At 39.7% G+C, this 12,176-nt stretch overlaps 2 protein-coding genes across 3 annotated transcripts; one reads left to right on the top strand and one right to left on the bottom strand.

The window, feature by feature from the left end:
- Positions 1-3: 3 nt before the first annotated feature.
- On the bottom strand, positions 4-3,505 carry hnrnpa1b (heterogeneous nuclear ribonucleoprotein A1b). Of its 2 annotated transcripts, XR_534066.3 has the most exons (11): positions 3,350-3,505; positions 2,752-2,868; positions 2,534-2,680; positions 2,233-2,443; positions 2,010-2,156; positions 1,866-1,913; positions 1,650-1,790; positions 1,429-1,569; positions 1,278-1,344; positions 144-196; positions 4-65 (listed from the first exon to the last, which is right to left on the bottom strand). XR_534066.3 is itself a non-coding variant. In XM_008413729.2 (10 exons), the coding sequence occupies exons 1-9, from the start codon at positions 3,359-3,361 to the stop codon at positions 1,286-1,288; spliced, it is 1,023 nt and encodes a 340-aa protein (XP_008411951.2). In that variant the 5' UTR covers positions 3,362-3,505; the 3' UTR covers positions 803-1,113; positions 1,278-1,285. The 2 variants fall into 2 exon arrangements, 1 of the variants encoding a protein (XP_008411951.2); XM_008413729.2 differs by lacking the exons at positions 4-65; positions 144-196 and adding an exon at positions 803-1,113.
- A 716-nt stretch (positions 3,506-4,221) lies between these two features.
- cbx5 (chromobox homolog 5 (HP1 alpha homolog, Drosophila)) lies at positions 4,222-8,736 on the top strand. The gene is made up of 5 exons (XM_008413727.3): positions 4,222-4,380; positions 4,896-5,076; positions 5,240-5,465; positions 6,578-6,678; positions 7,838-8,736. The coding sequence occupies exons 2-5, from the start codon at positions 4,946-4,948 to the stop codon at positions 7,977-7,979; spliced, it is 600 nt and encodes a 199-aa protein (XP_008411949.1). The 5' UTR covers positions 4,222-4,380; positions 4,896-4,945; the 3' UTR covers positions 7,980-8,736.
- The last annotated feature ends 3,440 nt before the right edge of the window (positions 8,737-12,176 follow it).

Below are 12,176 nucleotides of genomic sequence, written 5' to 3'. Positions count from 1 at the left end.
ATAATCTGCACTCCACTCTTCAATGAAGTTAAAACACTTCTGCATTGCACAATTGTCCAGTTAACCTGTTGGGGGAAACAAAACAATGTTTGTCATTTTGTTCCAATAAAAAAGCAATTGTTAATACAAGCCTTCCTTTGTACCTGTGAGTCATTGTCATGGAAATGAAGTCACATTTCAGGGACCACAAAGTTTTCTGAAAAAAGTAGAAAAATTACAATAAAAAAAAGCAATGCTTCAATTGTTTGTTTTTTTTAAATAGATGCATGCAACAGATTTGACCTCCATTCACAATTACAGAGGTCAATTTTACCATCAACACTGAAGCAAATACGAACTTAAGTTTACGCCATTGCTGGCTGTATAACTGACTACCAGCTACGATTCAAAGGTTAGATTTACTAGCAGTAGTTGAGAAGTCTGGTCTTACCTACGGTCAGCATTTAAGCCCTTTGGTAGCTGCTGTCAGCTAGCCTCAGGACTCTGTTCTCACTCTCCCCTGCTTCAATGATCCTGGCGATGACTTTGCTACTTCTCTCCCTTAGCTTGCTCCCATGGCTAGCCTCAGACTTTGCATGTAAGCTAGCATCCTCCAGATGATCTTTGTTGAAATCAGGGCAGTTTGTACCAAGTGATGGCCTCTTTATGATGATAGCATCTGTCCACAACTCCTCAACCACAAAGGTAGATACAGCGATCTTCTCCCTTCCCAAATGCCTCACATTCAGAATTGTCCTCATCCCCACTCTGCATCTAATAATGCACCCTCCCTTACCCGAACCGCTAAAGAATCTAACAAGACTTAAAAAAACTGAAAGGTGTTTTATTTCAGATTGATTTGATGCAGTTACAAATAAAAGCCAGACTTAAAGATAAACATAAAACCCTCATTGGAATGTTTTTTTATAAAACACATTTTGATGAAAGAAAAAAACAGAAGACACAAAAGTTTAATTGAAGGCCCTCCATGATTTATCTACTGTACATCTCTTCTTGTAGCAGCTGTAACCTGCCACAACTGTTTGGCTGAGCAGATTTAGGAGGTAAACCTGCAGCTGCCCTGTCACTTCGCTTGCTCTCCTCTCCTTGCTCTCCTCTCCTAAGTACTCAGTCCTGTTGAACAATATGGAACAACATTGTTAACTATGCACTGACTTTGTACGACCTGACGTCCAGAGTGTATTTGCTTTACGTTATCTCTACTCAAATATTTCCTGCAATGACAAACTCTGGTTTTATGACAAAATACAAACTGAAATGCATGGACTGAGGCTTACCACTTATTCTAGAATCGTCCTGGGCGGCCGTAGCCACCGGGATTGTTAGAGCCACCTCCGTAGCCTCCTGAAAAAACAAGATTAAGGTAATCAGAAGCTCGGTAGTACCTGTGCTAAACTTGTTCCAGCTGCATCCACTCTGGAGGCTTACCAAAGCTCCTGCCGCCACCACCACCGCCGCCGCCACCAAAGTTGTTCTTCATTGGGCCAAAGTTAGAGGCCTGGGGGTCGTAATGGCCCATGTTGTTGTAGTTACTCCCACCGCCGCCACCTCCTCCTCCTCCACAGTTGCCTGAGATTAAAAATCCATGTCAAAGAAACTAAAGCCTAAATAAGTGTAAAAAGGTACATTCAAAAGTCATGACTATTTACCATAACCGTTGCTGTCATAACTGTTTCCACCGTAGCCTCCGCCGCCACCTCCACCACCACCACCCTGGTTATAGCCCTGGTTATAACCCCTGTTGCCGCCGTTGTTATAGCCGCCAGGACCACCAGGACCGCCTCCGTAACCTACAACACAACAGTTTTACTAGCCAGTGATCCAAAAAAAAACACCCAGTGTCCATTTAAAAGATAAATACTTACCACCATCATTCCAGTTATTAGGACCATCTCCATATCTGCCCCTACCTCCTAGAAAAAAAAAGCAAAACCACATTGATTCAACATTTAAGGTTGTATGTTGCAATTACCTTCACAGCAACATAACCGCTTGCTTACAAGCCCTACCCTGGTTGAAGCCTCTGTCATAATCGTATGGCCTCCCCCCGCTGTTACGCCCTCCTCTCATTCCCATTCCAACACTCTGCATTTCCTGCTTGGTGAGGGCCTTCCTCACTTCGCAGTTGTGAGAGTTGATTGTGTGATATTTTTGAACTACATAGAAGACAACAAGAATTCAGTACAACCACAAAAAACTGCAAAAATAAATAAAAGAAAGATGTGTACTTACTGACAATCCTATCCACTGAATCATGGTCATCAAATGTGACAAAAGCGAAACCCCTCTTCTTTCCAGTGTTGCGGTCGGTCATGATATCAATGACCTCGATTTTGCCGAACTGCTGGAAGTAATCCCTAAGGTGCGACTCCTCTGTGTCTTCTTTGATGCCTCCCACAAAGATTTTCTTGACCGTTACATGAGCACCTGGACGGTTTGAGTCCTTAAGAGTAAAAATAATAATAAAAAAATCATTTTCATAGTCGTTTATAGACCACAGTAAGTTTTGAAATGCATTTTGTGCAACACACACCTCTCTAGAAACTGCACGCTTAGGCTCCACGACCCTTCCGTCCACTTTGTGGGGACGGGCAGACATGGCAGCATCAACTTCCTGCACTGACGAATATGTAACAAAGCCGAAACCCCTGGACCTCTTGCTGTTGGGGTCTCTCATGACCTAAAGGTAGAAATTGTTATTCACTAAAACGTAACTTCCTCTAAATAAGGGAAGCATAAAGAGACACTTACCACACAGTCTGTAAGGGAGCCCCATTGTTCAAAATGAGCCCGCAGGCTCTCATCTGTCGTCTCAAAGCTCAGGCCTCCAATGAACAGCTTGCGGAGCTGCTCCGGCTCACGTGGGACCTTAAGCAGAAAAAAAAAAGATAGCCGATCATGTAAAATGTTATTAACCGTGATTAATCGGTATAAACAACACTTGTGTCCTTCAGCTCACTCCCAACCCCCACTCTTCACTGAGCAGCTAAAATCGGAGGAGGGATCTGCCGCCATTAAAGCATGCCGACCAGTCAATTACATTAGATGCTAATTGAACGCAGTCATTACACGCAAACCCTATCGGCGTGTCGTTTCATTACTTCTTAAACGAATTTGATAGTTACGTTAATTAGGAAAATAAACTTAAGTACCGTAAGAAGCTGGACTGACGAACAAAAGAGCACGAGGCCCAGATGCTATAAAATGGCGGCTCTACTATGGAGGAAAACTGTAGCAGACGCTGTGTTTGCAACCCAAACCCAGCCATCGAATTGAAACTTCAGACTCATCTAAACGCTAAAAAAATTATTTCTGCGTTATAACGGGTGGAAGAATGCATTAAACTTACGTCTTTTGACATCTTGCAGGTTTATCCTTGAAGAGTCCTCGTAAAACAACCGCAGAGCAGAAATCTGCGTCAGGCGAGATCCGACTCCTCCTGGATAGTACAATAAATAGGGAAAGTTACGCCTCTTTTACTCTGCCATTGGGTAGTACTTCCCGCTGTGGCGCCTTGCAGGCTTACATCGGTCTTTGATTGGTCTAAACGCTGTCAATCACTATGAACAGCTAATCACGAGACAGGATACGTGTTTTTATTCATGTTTAAGGAAAAGAAAATATTGACAATTAAAATAGTCAGTAGACTCATAGCAGTTACAATTACAGATTTTATTCCGAGATTGATTTAGCGTACTTAGTTTTTATGCACTATAAACGATTGGAAGATGTAAATGGCCACATAGGTCAAAAGAGTTAAGAAGACCCTTGTTTATTCCAATAAACACAAAGGACATCCAGAATACGTGGACACTGTCCAATGTGAACACCACTACATTAAACGAGAGAATGCAGAATAGACCCAGCAACCATCCAGTGCTACTAAACTTGCACCATGACCACTTTCGTTGTTATTTTCTTTTAAGCGAATAAATAAAATTGCTGTCTATATATGAGTAACCAAATGAAAGAAATGACATTGGGAAATGGTCAAAGAGATTCAAAAGTTTATACTGAGATGCATTATTGACATTTAAATAAAATTAAACTCGACCATGAAACGACGAACACAACATTAAAAAATGTATCAGGGTAAAAATGTAACTATGCATGGTATCTAAAAACAAAACAATTTTTATATAGAACTTTGCAAAAGCACTTCAAGAAGAAAAAATAAAAAGGGAACACGTTATCGAAAAGGGGGCGTGTACGTTCATTGTGCGCCTTAACGCGCGCTTTTTCTGCGCACAGCACCTTTTATGTGTGTCCAAGCTAGATGCTAAAGTAGCCTTTGCGTTTGGCCTCTTTCTGTTGCTTCACAAAGACGGTGTGCTTTGCTGCTGTTAAGGGCTCAAAAACGCTGTTTCTTCCACCCGGACGGTAAGAAACACGTTCTTTATGAGCATAACTTATGCTGTTCCAAGTATAGATTTGTGTTTTGATGTGTGAAGTCAACGTGTTTGTTTAAATGCTAGCTTGTCAGGCTATGTCACAAGCTAACGCGGGTTGGGTTAGCTCACGACTGGATCATGCCTCGTTTCAATGTGCACTTTATGTGCTAATGTCTTGATGCTATCTGACCCATTTCTCTTTTAGGAAGATATGTTTTAGGGTAGAAAAATCACTTTTCTCGATTTCGGCTTCTTAATTTATTGAGTTTTCACCATGTTTAGCATGTTGCAGACTGAACTAACTACAATGAAACGCTAGCTTTCGTTTGTAAGTCCTAACAAAATGAGGGTACGAGCGGTCGACTAAGAATGCATTCGTGCATCATGTGTTATATTTAGAGGTGTGTTTTTAAAAAAAAAAAATTTTACAACAATATATGCTTGTTTGTATTTTAATGCGATACGAGTTGCATTTTGCTAATTGTTTATTTTCCTTTTGAACAGGGAAGTATCGACGACTTGAGACAGCGTGTTGCTAAGCTCCGAACAGTGCCATGGGCAAAAAGTCTCGCGACGAAGAATCCTCATCCTCTGACGAGGAAGAATATGTTGTGGAGAAAGTGCTGGACAGGAGGGTGGTGAAAGGCAGGGTGGAGTTCTACCTGAAATGGAAAGGGTACTCGGAGTAAGTAAACAAAAACACAAACAAACAAAAAAACCCGGCTAGAAACGAAATGCAATGCACATGATGTGTAGTTTTGATTTTTGAGACGGTTTATGAAATGGTGTTAAAAAAAAAAAAAATATCACAACCCTTACCAGTACTGATTTTCTGTGCTATTTTGCAGCAAGCACAACACATGGGAGCCAGAGAAAAATCTGGACTGTCCTGAGCTAATATCAGAGTTCATGAAGACCTACAAGAAAGGAAGTACTGGTAGTGCTACACCAAGCAGCGGCGCCAGCAAATCCACCACTGGCCCCTCAGGGCGCTCCAAAGAATCCGGCAGCTCCAAGAAGAGGAGCTCTGATGATGATGAGGAGGGTAGTAGCAAGCCCAAGAAAAAGAAAGAGGTGCATAGTACATTTTAGTTACACAAATCAACGTAACATATTGGGTAGTTTATACCCATACATTTAATGTATCAAATCAGCTCCTGTTTTGATACATTAGCATATGTGGGATTGGCACCTTTGTGGTTCCCTGCCCGGGGATGTCAAATGTAGCTTTTTGTTCTGAATTGATCTCTTCATTTAGAGATTTGTGATTTATGGGTTGGCCATCTCTTAATTTACCTGACTCTAATTCTTCATGTAAATTTACAAACGGATCAGTATGGTATAATTTTTTTGTGTGTCTCTCGATGTGAAATCTTGAAGTGGACCATACGGTTCAGTTATTTCACTCAAATAATTCCATTTGACATGTTAGCAGTAATAACTGTTCTGGAAAGCTTCTTAAAGGGACAGTGTTGTGTAAGCTCAACTTTTTTCATGTTATAATGTTGTTCCTTCATCAAAAACGCACCTTGAGTGTTGCCATGTTTTTTTTGTTTGTTTGTTTGTTTGTTTTGCATGTTTGAGAAATACTTGAATCTCGTAGCTGTGAAAATGTTTGGGGGCGGGGAAACGAGTGCCGCCTTCAAATACAAAATTTTTCACCTCACAGTGCTCCCACTCGGCTCCTTCAAACTAGCCAGCAGCAATTAGTAAAAACCTGGTGGAACCTCACGTCAGCCAAGTTCATTATAGCAGCTACTTTTTCGTGCATTCCTGGTAAAAACGTTGGTAGAGGGTTAACAGAGGAATGATGGTGTGATGACTTCCTCAAGGCCGAGTGTCAGAGCAAGTTTCTTAAAGAGATGGAGGCCCAATTTAAAGGCATTACCAGGACATTTTTTTTTGGTCATATTTGATAGTTACAGTATTTTTTATAACATAATTACTTGATTGTGCTACAAAATGCCACTATATGGCTGGAAAACACATAACACTATCCCTCTGCAGTGTAGTTAAGCTTTACCTTGGATAGCACTACGATCTAAGTCGAACATTTATCCAAGTGTCATGCAAAACAAAAAATCTTGGTCAGTCCATTTAATGTTATTCTTTTTCAAAAAACAGATATAAATTCAAGTAATTCTAACATCTCTGGTTTTCAACTGTATTATTTTTATTAATTTCAGGATGAAATCCTTGTTGCACGTGGCTTTGAGAGGGGGCTTGAGCCAGAGAAGATTATAGGAGCGACTGACTCATGTGGAGACTTAATGTTTCTCATGAAATGGTAAGTTTTGTTGATCATGTTATCCATATTTTTTGGAAGCCTTTGTGTTAAGATCACTCCATTCCTTTGGGATTCATTTAGATAAAAATGCATTTTGCAGTTAAACTGTCTGATTAGATGTTGTCTTGGCCATTTTGTTTCTGCTTGGTCAAGCCATTCAAGCAATCTGTGGGTGTCTGGAGAATTAGCACAATATGAAATCCCTGACCCCAACAAAAAGGAGTGACTAACTTAGCATTTCTTAGCAAAGGGTTTGACCTTAAGTGCGTCGGCTGCAGTGAAATAATAAAATAATAATAAAAATAGAATTAGACCTGTTTTGAAAGACATGCTATCCATAAAATTTCTGACTCTATAAAGCTGCTGATTCAAATTCACGGCCAAAGATTCTTTTTAATCGTTCTTTCATTACTAAAAATTTATTCTGAGAGGACTTGTGATGTAGCGTTGCGTCCTAATTACTGATAAGATCCCAAGGGTTTCTCCCCCCCAACCCCCCCTTTCAGGATTTTTTATTTATTTATTTTTTTTCTTTCAGGATATTACATTTAAGAGGAGATTTGCAGGCTTAATTCTGGTATGCAGGCGTAAAGGCATGGGAAGCTTACTATGTCATCACTTATTACTAGCATAAAATAGCTAACTACATAAACAGTAAGCCAGTTCATAAAGCTTTATGTGACTGTATATTATCTCAGTTGTTACATGTTGTACATCTTTTCACTCATGCTTGGGCGTGTCCTGTTTCCATGGTGATGTCTCTACTACACTATTTCATTATAAGTGATAGTTGATGGGGGGGGAATAAAATCTTCAGAACTTTGTAAAGAAACATACATTTTGGATGTGAACTCGAACACTCGATTCTTGTAGGGTTGACTCCAAAGGCTTCATAGGAGAGTTCTGTTGATACACACTTATCAGCACAGATGTTGATGCAATATCTCAGAACATGAGCCTAAGGCCTTATCTGATGGTTATGGTGTGTGTCTCTTTTTGTTGTTGTTGTTGTATTAAGGTTAATCGTATGTTGTAAATTCAGAGGCACTTTATGTATTAATCTGAAGTGAAGCTTTCACATCTACAATTGTAAATGTGCCGTTAGTGATTATAACGGTGATCTGGTACAGTGCATATAACTTACAATCATCCCTTTCAGGAAAGATTCTGATGAGGCCGATCTCGTGCTCGCCAAGGAGGCCAATCATAAGTGCCCGCAGATCGTCATAGCCTTCTACGAGGAGCGTCTGACCTGGCATGAAGACAGCGATAAGAAGGAAAAGGATGCCGTCAGCGCGTGAGTGCGTCGCCTCAAGAGGAAAAGCTCCACTGCAGGGACAACCTTGAGTCAGACATTTTTTTTTCCCACACCTGAAACCTCCCCCATCTTTCACCTGTACCATGTCCAGTGATGACACAAAGACGGCAGACACGGTTGTTTCCTCCATCCATGTCCCCATCGGAGCACAATGGCCCCAGACTGCTGAGGGGGTGGGGGGACCCCACCTAAAGAGAAGCTATAGTGGCTGTGGGTGATTTGCTACTGGGGAAAGATTCTACTGTTCTTGTCTTTGTCTTGATGAACTTTTTTTATCTTAGCATATGTTTTTAGAACAAAAAGGATGGGATTATAGCAGTAAGGAATACATAACTGTAAGTTTAAGAGACTGAATCCTAAAAAAACTTGTCATCGGAGATACGGAGCAAACTGTATTACCTGTTGACTACTATTCTAAACATGAATCGTTACTGGTCAATGTCCTCCGTACTAAATCCACCTTAGCTTTTATTTTTGTGACGCTGCCACCGGAGTGTTTTCTTGACTGCATAATTGCTTCCTTTTTGAGAGCTGTTTTTAATCATGTAGTTTTTGAGAGTTTTCTTTTTTTTTTTGTTATTGTCATGTCTACCAAAATACAGCTTCTAAGTCTGAAGAAACTTTTTTTTTTTTTTTCTGCATAGTGACTTTTTTTCCTCCTTATGTTTCCAGTTATCCTCATGTGATTTTTAATTTTGTTACACTATTATCTGATAAAGTACAATAAAACATTTTACTCACTTTTGATTTATTTTACTTTTTTTTCCCCCCCAGCTGAAGTCTCAAGTTGAGAAAATATTTAACGGTTGGACAATCTTGACCATATCCAAGAATTGAAATGGTTCAGACATTATTGGAGTTCGCCACCTAGTGGTAGCTAAATGTAAACGTCTTTGAGATCAATGGTCCCTGGATGTTTTGTTTTTGATGGTGACTCATTACCAATTGGAGAAGACATGGAGGTTGGTTGAAGTATGTCTAATGCTAGTGGCATATATTTGGGCAAGTCAGATGCTTTCGTATTGGGCGTTAACAATTTTTATCTACTGGGTGCTAAAAACCAGCAGTTAGATTTTTTTTTTAAATTGATGCTGTTTGGTTGTCTGTTAAAAGTTTGCTCTGTTCTCCAGCATGGACATTTCGGACCAAATGTTTAGATTATTGCAACATAATTTTCCTTGTAAGGGAAAGGAGTTTGTATTCCCTTGTTTATACATGCAGTTCACTGTATTTTTTAATTTTTATTTTACCCAAATCTCAAAAACTTCATTTTTGCTGTTTTTTTTTGTTTTTTTTTAAAGTAAACATTTGTGTGAAATATCAGTATGTGTATAGTAGCACCCTTTAATAAACATTTTCAGTGTTGGAAGTTGCTGTCGGTAAGCTTTTGTTCTGTGGGTTAAATTCAATTTGACAAAGGACTACATGGCAGCTTACAGATGCATCTTAACGAACCAGTGATTTGTTTCAGTAACGGTAAAATGGAGTTATGGATCAAAACTACTTCAAGAGCTTGTTTTTAAATGTGCTGATTTTCAGTTTATAACTGACAAACTTTTTAAAGAATATTACATGAACTTAAAATATGACGATGCCTAAAAAATTACAAACACTACCAATCTGACTGGTGTAGAGATTTACACCCTACAGAGAGGATGAGCCACAAAAGGTTACTAAAGGAACTGTATCCAAGAAGAAATGTAACATGGTGTTGAGGGATTTGTGAAGCAAAACTCATTAGACTGAGGAAGATTTAAAAAAAAAAAAAACTGCAGCTAAATTCAGTGTTTCAATAATTGACTCTCACCAAAGTATCCAGGATCCGAACCACAAATAGCACTTTCTTTGTGTTAAGCCACACATGAACTAATGACCATGTTTAGAGCATAATTCCCAGACTAAGGAGAAAGACTGGGTGTTCTCAGTACTTCAAAATTGTATTTTTTTTTACATTAAAATTAAGATTCCAGAGTTTTAAAGAAGAGTGGAAATGGAGAAATTTCAACCTAATTCAAACCAGTTTATTTATATAGCTTCTATTCACAACAAATACCATTTCAAAGTACTTCACAAACAAAAATGGCAATTCAGTCACATACAGTACAACTGATTGTAGTTATGAAACAGTACAGCAAGCTCAATTGATTATTCAAAGTAGTTTAAAAAGTTTCTAAGGAAACCCAACAGACTTCATCGAGACATTGACTTGCAGCATTCAATCCTCCTGCATGACCATGTAGTGACAGCGGAAAATCGCTTGTCTTGTGCCGTTGACTTTACAGCAATCCCTCATACCAATGCATGTGGCGACATGCACCTACTTGCAGTCCAGCGTATTTTGACGCGCGATAGATTGATATTCTTTCTTCATGATTTCAAGTGCACTAGCAGATCTCACTCAGCAGATGGCGCTGTCAGATGCAGCCAGTGGCGTCTCCAAAAGACATCTTATTTTCTCAGCTCGAAAATCTGAAGTAGCTCTCAAATTAGAGTTTGCTTAGACCCAGCAGTGGAAGTATCATCTCGTTTCCTCTAACCCACACAAACAACAAACTCTTTTAGCAAAATTTGCTGCGTGGCATAACATACGCACATAAAAAAAAAAAAAGATAAACTCAAAGTCAGCCTGCTCCTGTTTTCTGTTTTCTTCTGAAATTATCTCTAAGATTAATGTGGAGAAATGAGTGGAGAAGGAGATGGAGTGTGACTCACGGTGAAGGTCGGATGTGAACCGGCTGGTCGTTATGGTTCATGCATGGTCGGTTCCAAGGCAGTGATGGAGCATCGCAAAAATACCAGTCAGTGAGGGAAAATAACACAGCCTGAATACCAAGCTGAGCACAAGGAAAACTTGGACGCCGTAACGTGTGAAGCAGCTGAATTTCCAAATCGTTTTCACAAACGCCAAACTACAAAGTGAGTTCCTAACCTGAATTAGCTTCCTTTTAATATAGGAAAAAATATATATATAATTTACCAATTTGTGTTGAACCTCACCAGTGTCTCCTATTAATTTTGTTTTGCAAGACTTGCCTGACCTGCAGGGTTTATTCTTTTTAATTTATTTCACCATTACCTCTCCTTTCTGTTTTTTTTTTTTTTTGCAACTGGCTTGGACTGCAGCTCTTTGTGGTATTCAGACGCACACCTATTACAAGTGCTGCTACAATACGCTGAAGCTGATAGAATTTTCTCTGCGAAAAGGCTTTTACTCTCCAAATGGAATGCAAAGGTCACTAGTAAATATCCAGCCCCTGGGACCATTAAGCTGGGCAAAGGCAGAGAGCGGCAGGCTTGTTTTATGGAGCTTGGAACTGTCTGCTGACAAACTCAAGCCAGTAGATTTTTTAAGGGAAAAGCCACTGTGGATCTCAGTCATGGTATGAGTGGCATGGGAGTACACAATAATAATAATAATAATAATAATAATAATAATAATAATAATAATAATAATAATAATAATAATAATAATAATAATAATAATAATAAAAGATCATATTCTAAATGAAAAAAAAAAATCCTTCACAAATTATTGCATTTTTATGTAGGGAAAGTTGTAATGCAAACCGTCTGAAAGGTCCTGGCTATATTGGACATAAGAATGCAATCCTTTTTTGACTCTGCCTCCTCCTGATGTTTTTAATTCCTACCAGCAAACCGAAAACATTTTCCCCCTTTTTTGGCCCATGCGTGTCCTGGAGAAAACCTTCTTTATTACAGTGGCGATTATGCCTTGCTGTAATTTTTTTTATTTATTCGCAACAGGCTCTTTGCACTTCAAACGTACTCCCCCGACCAGTAACTTCTAGGTGCAAATGAGTTCCACGGGGCATTGCCCACAGCAGAGGTGGGGTCGTCTTGCACAGCACATTACAATAAACGAGTGCTGGGGGAGCTACTGTGCAGCTGTGGTGAGAGGGAACGGATTGACGCAGTGGGTCCAATCAGAGTCAAAGTTTGCTCAAGGATACGACTAAAACAGCAAACAGATAAATGTGGACTCACGCCAATAATGCAAACTCATATCAGGGTGCAGAAAAGGGCATAAAGCAAGATTCATGACAACCAGCTGGTTGCAGGGGGGGGAAGCAAGGAATTGAGAAAATGTGTACAAAGTAGTGTGAAATTTGATTTTGCTGTGATCGGGTGAGCACAGCTGCAAACCAGCTGGGTCTCCTCT

This window comes from Poecilia reticulata, chromosome 7, assembly GCF_904066995.2.
Source record: "Poecilia reticulata chromosome 7, P_reticulata-male-v2, whole genome shotgun sequence".
NCBI classification, from domain to species: domain Eukaryota; kingdom Metazoa; phylum Chordata; class Actinopteri; order Cyprinodontiformes; family Poeciliidae; genus Poecilia; species Poecilia reticulata.
The sequence above is the reverse complement of the archived record's forward strand: the minus strand, read 5'-3'. Positions and strand labels throughout refer to the sequence as shown.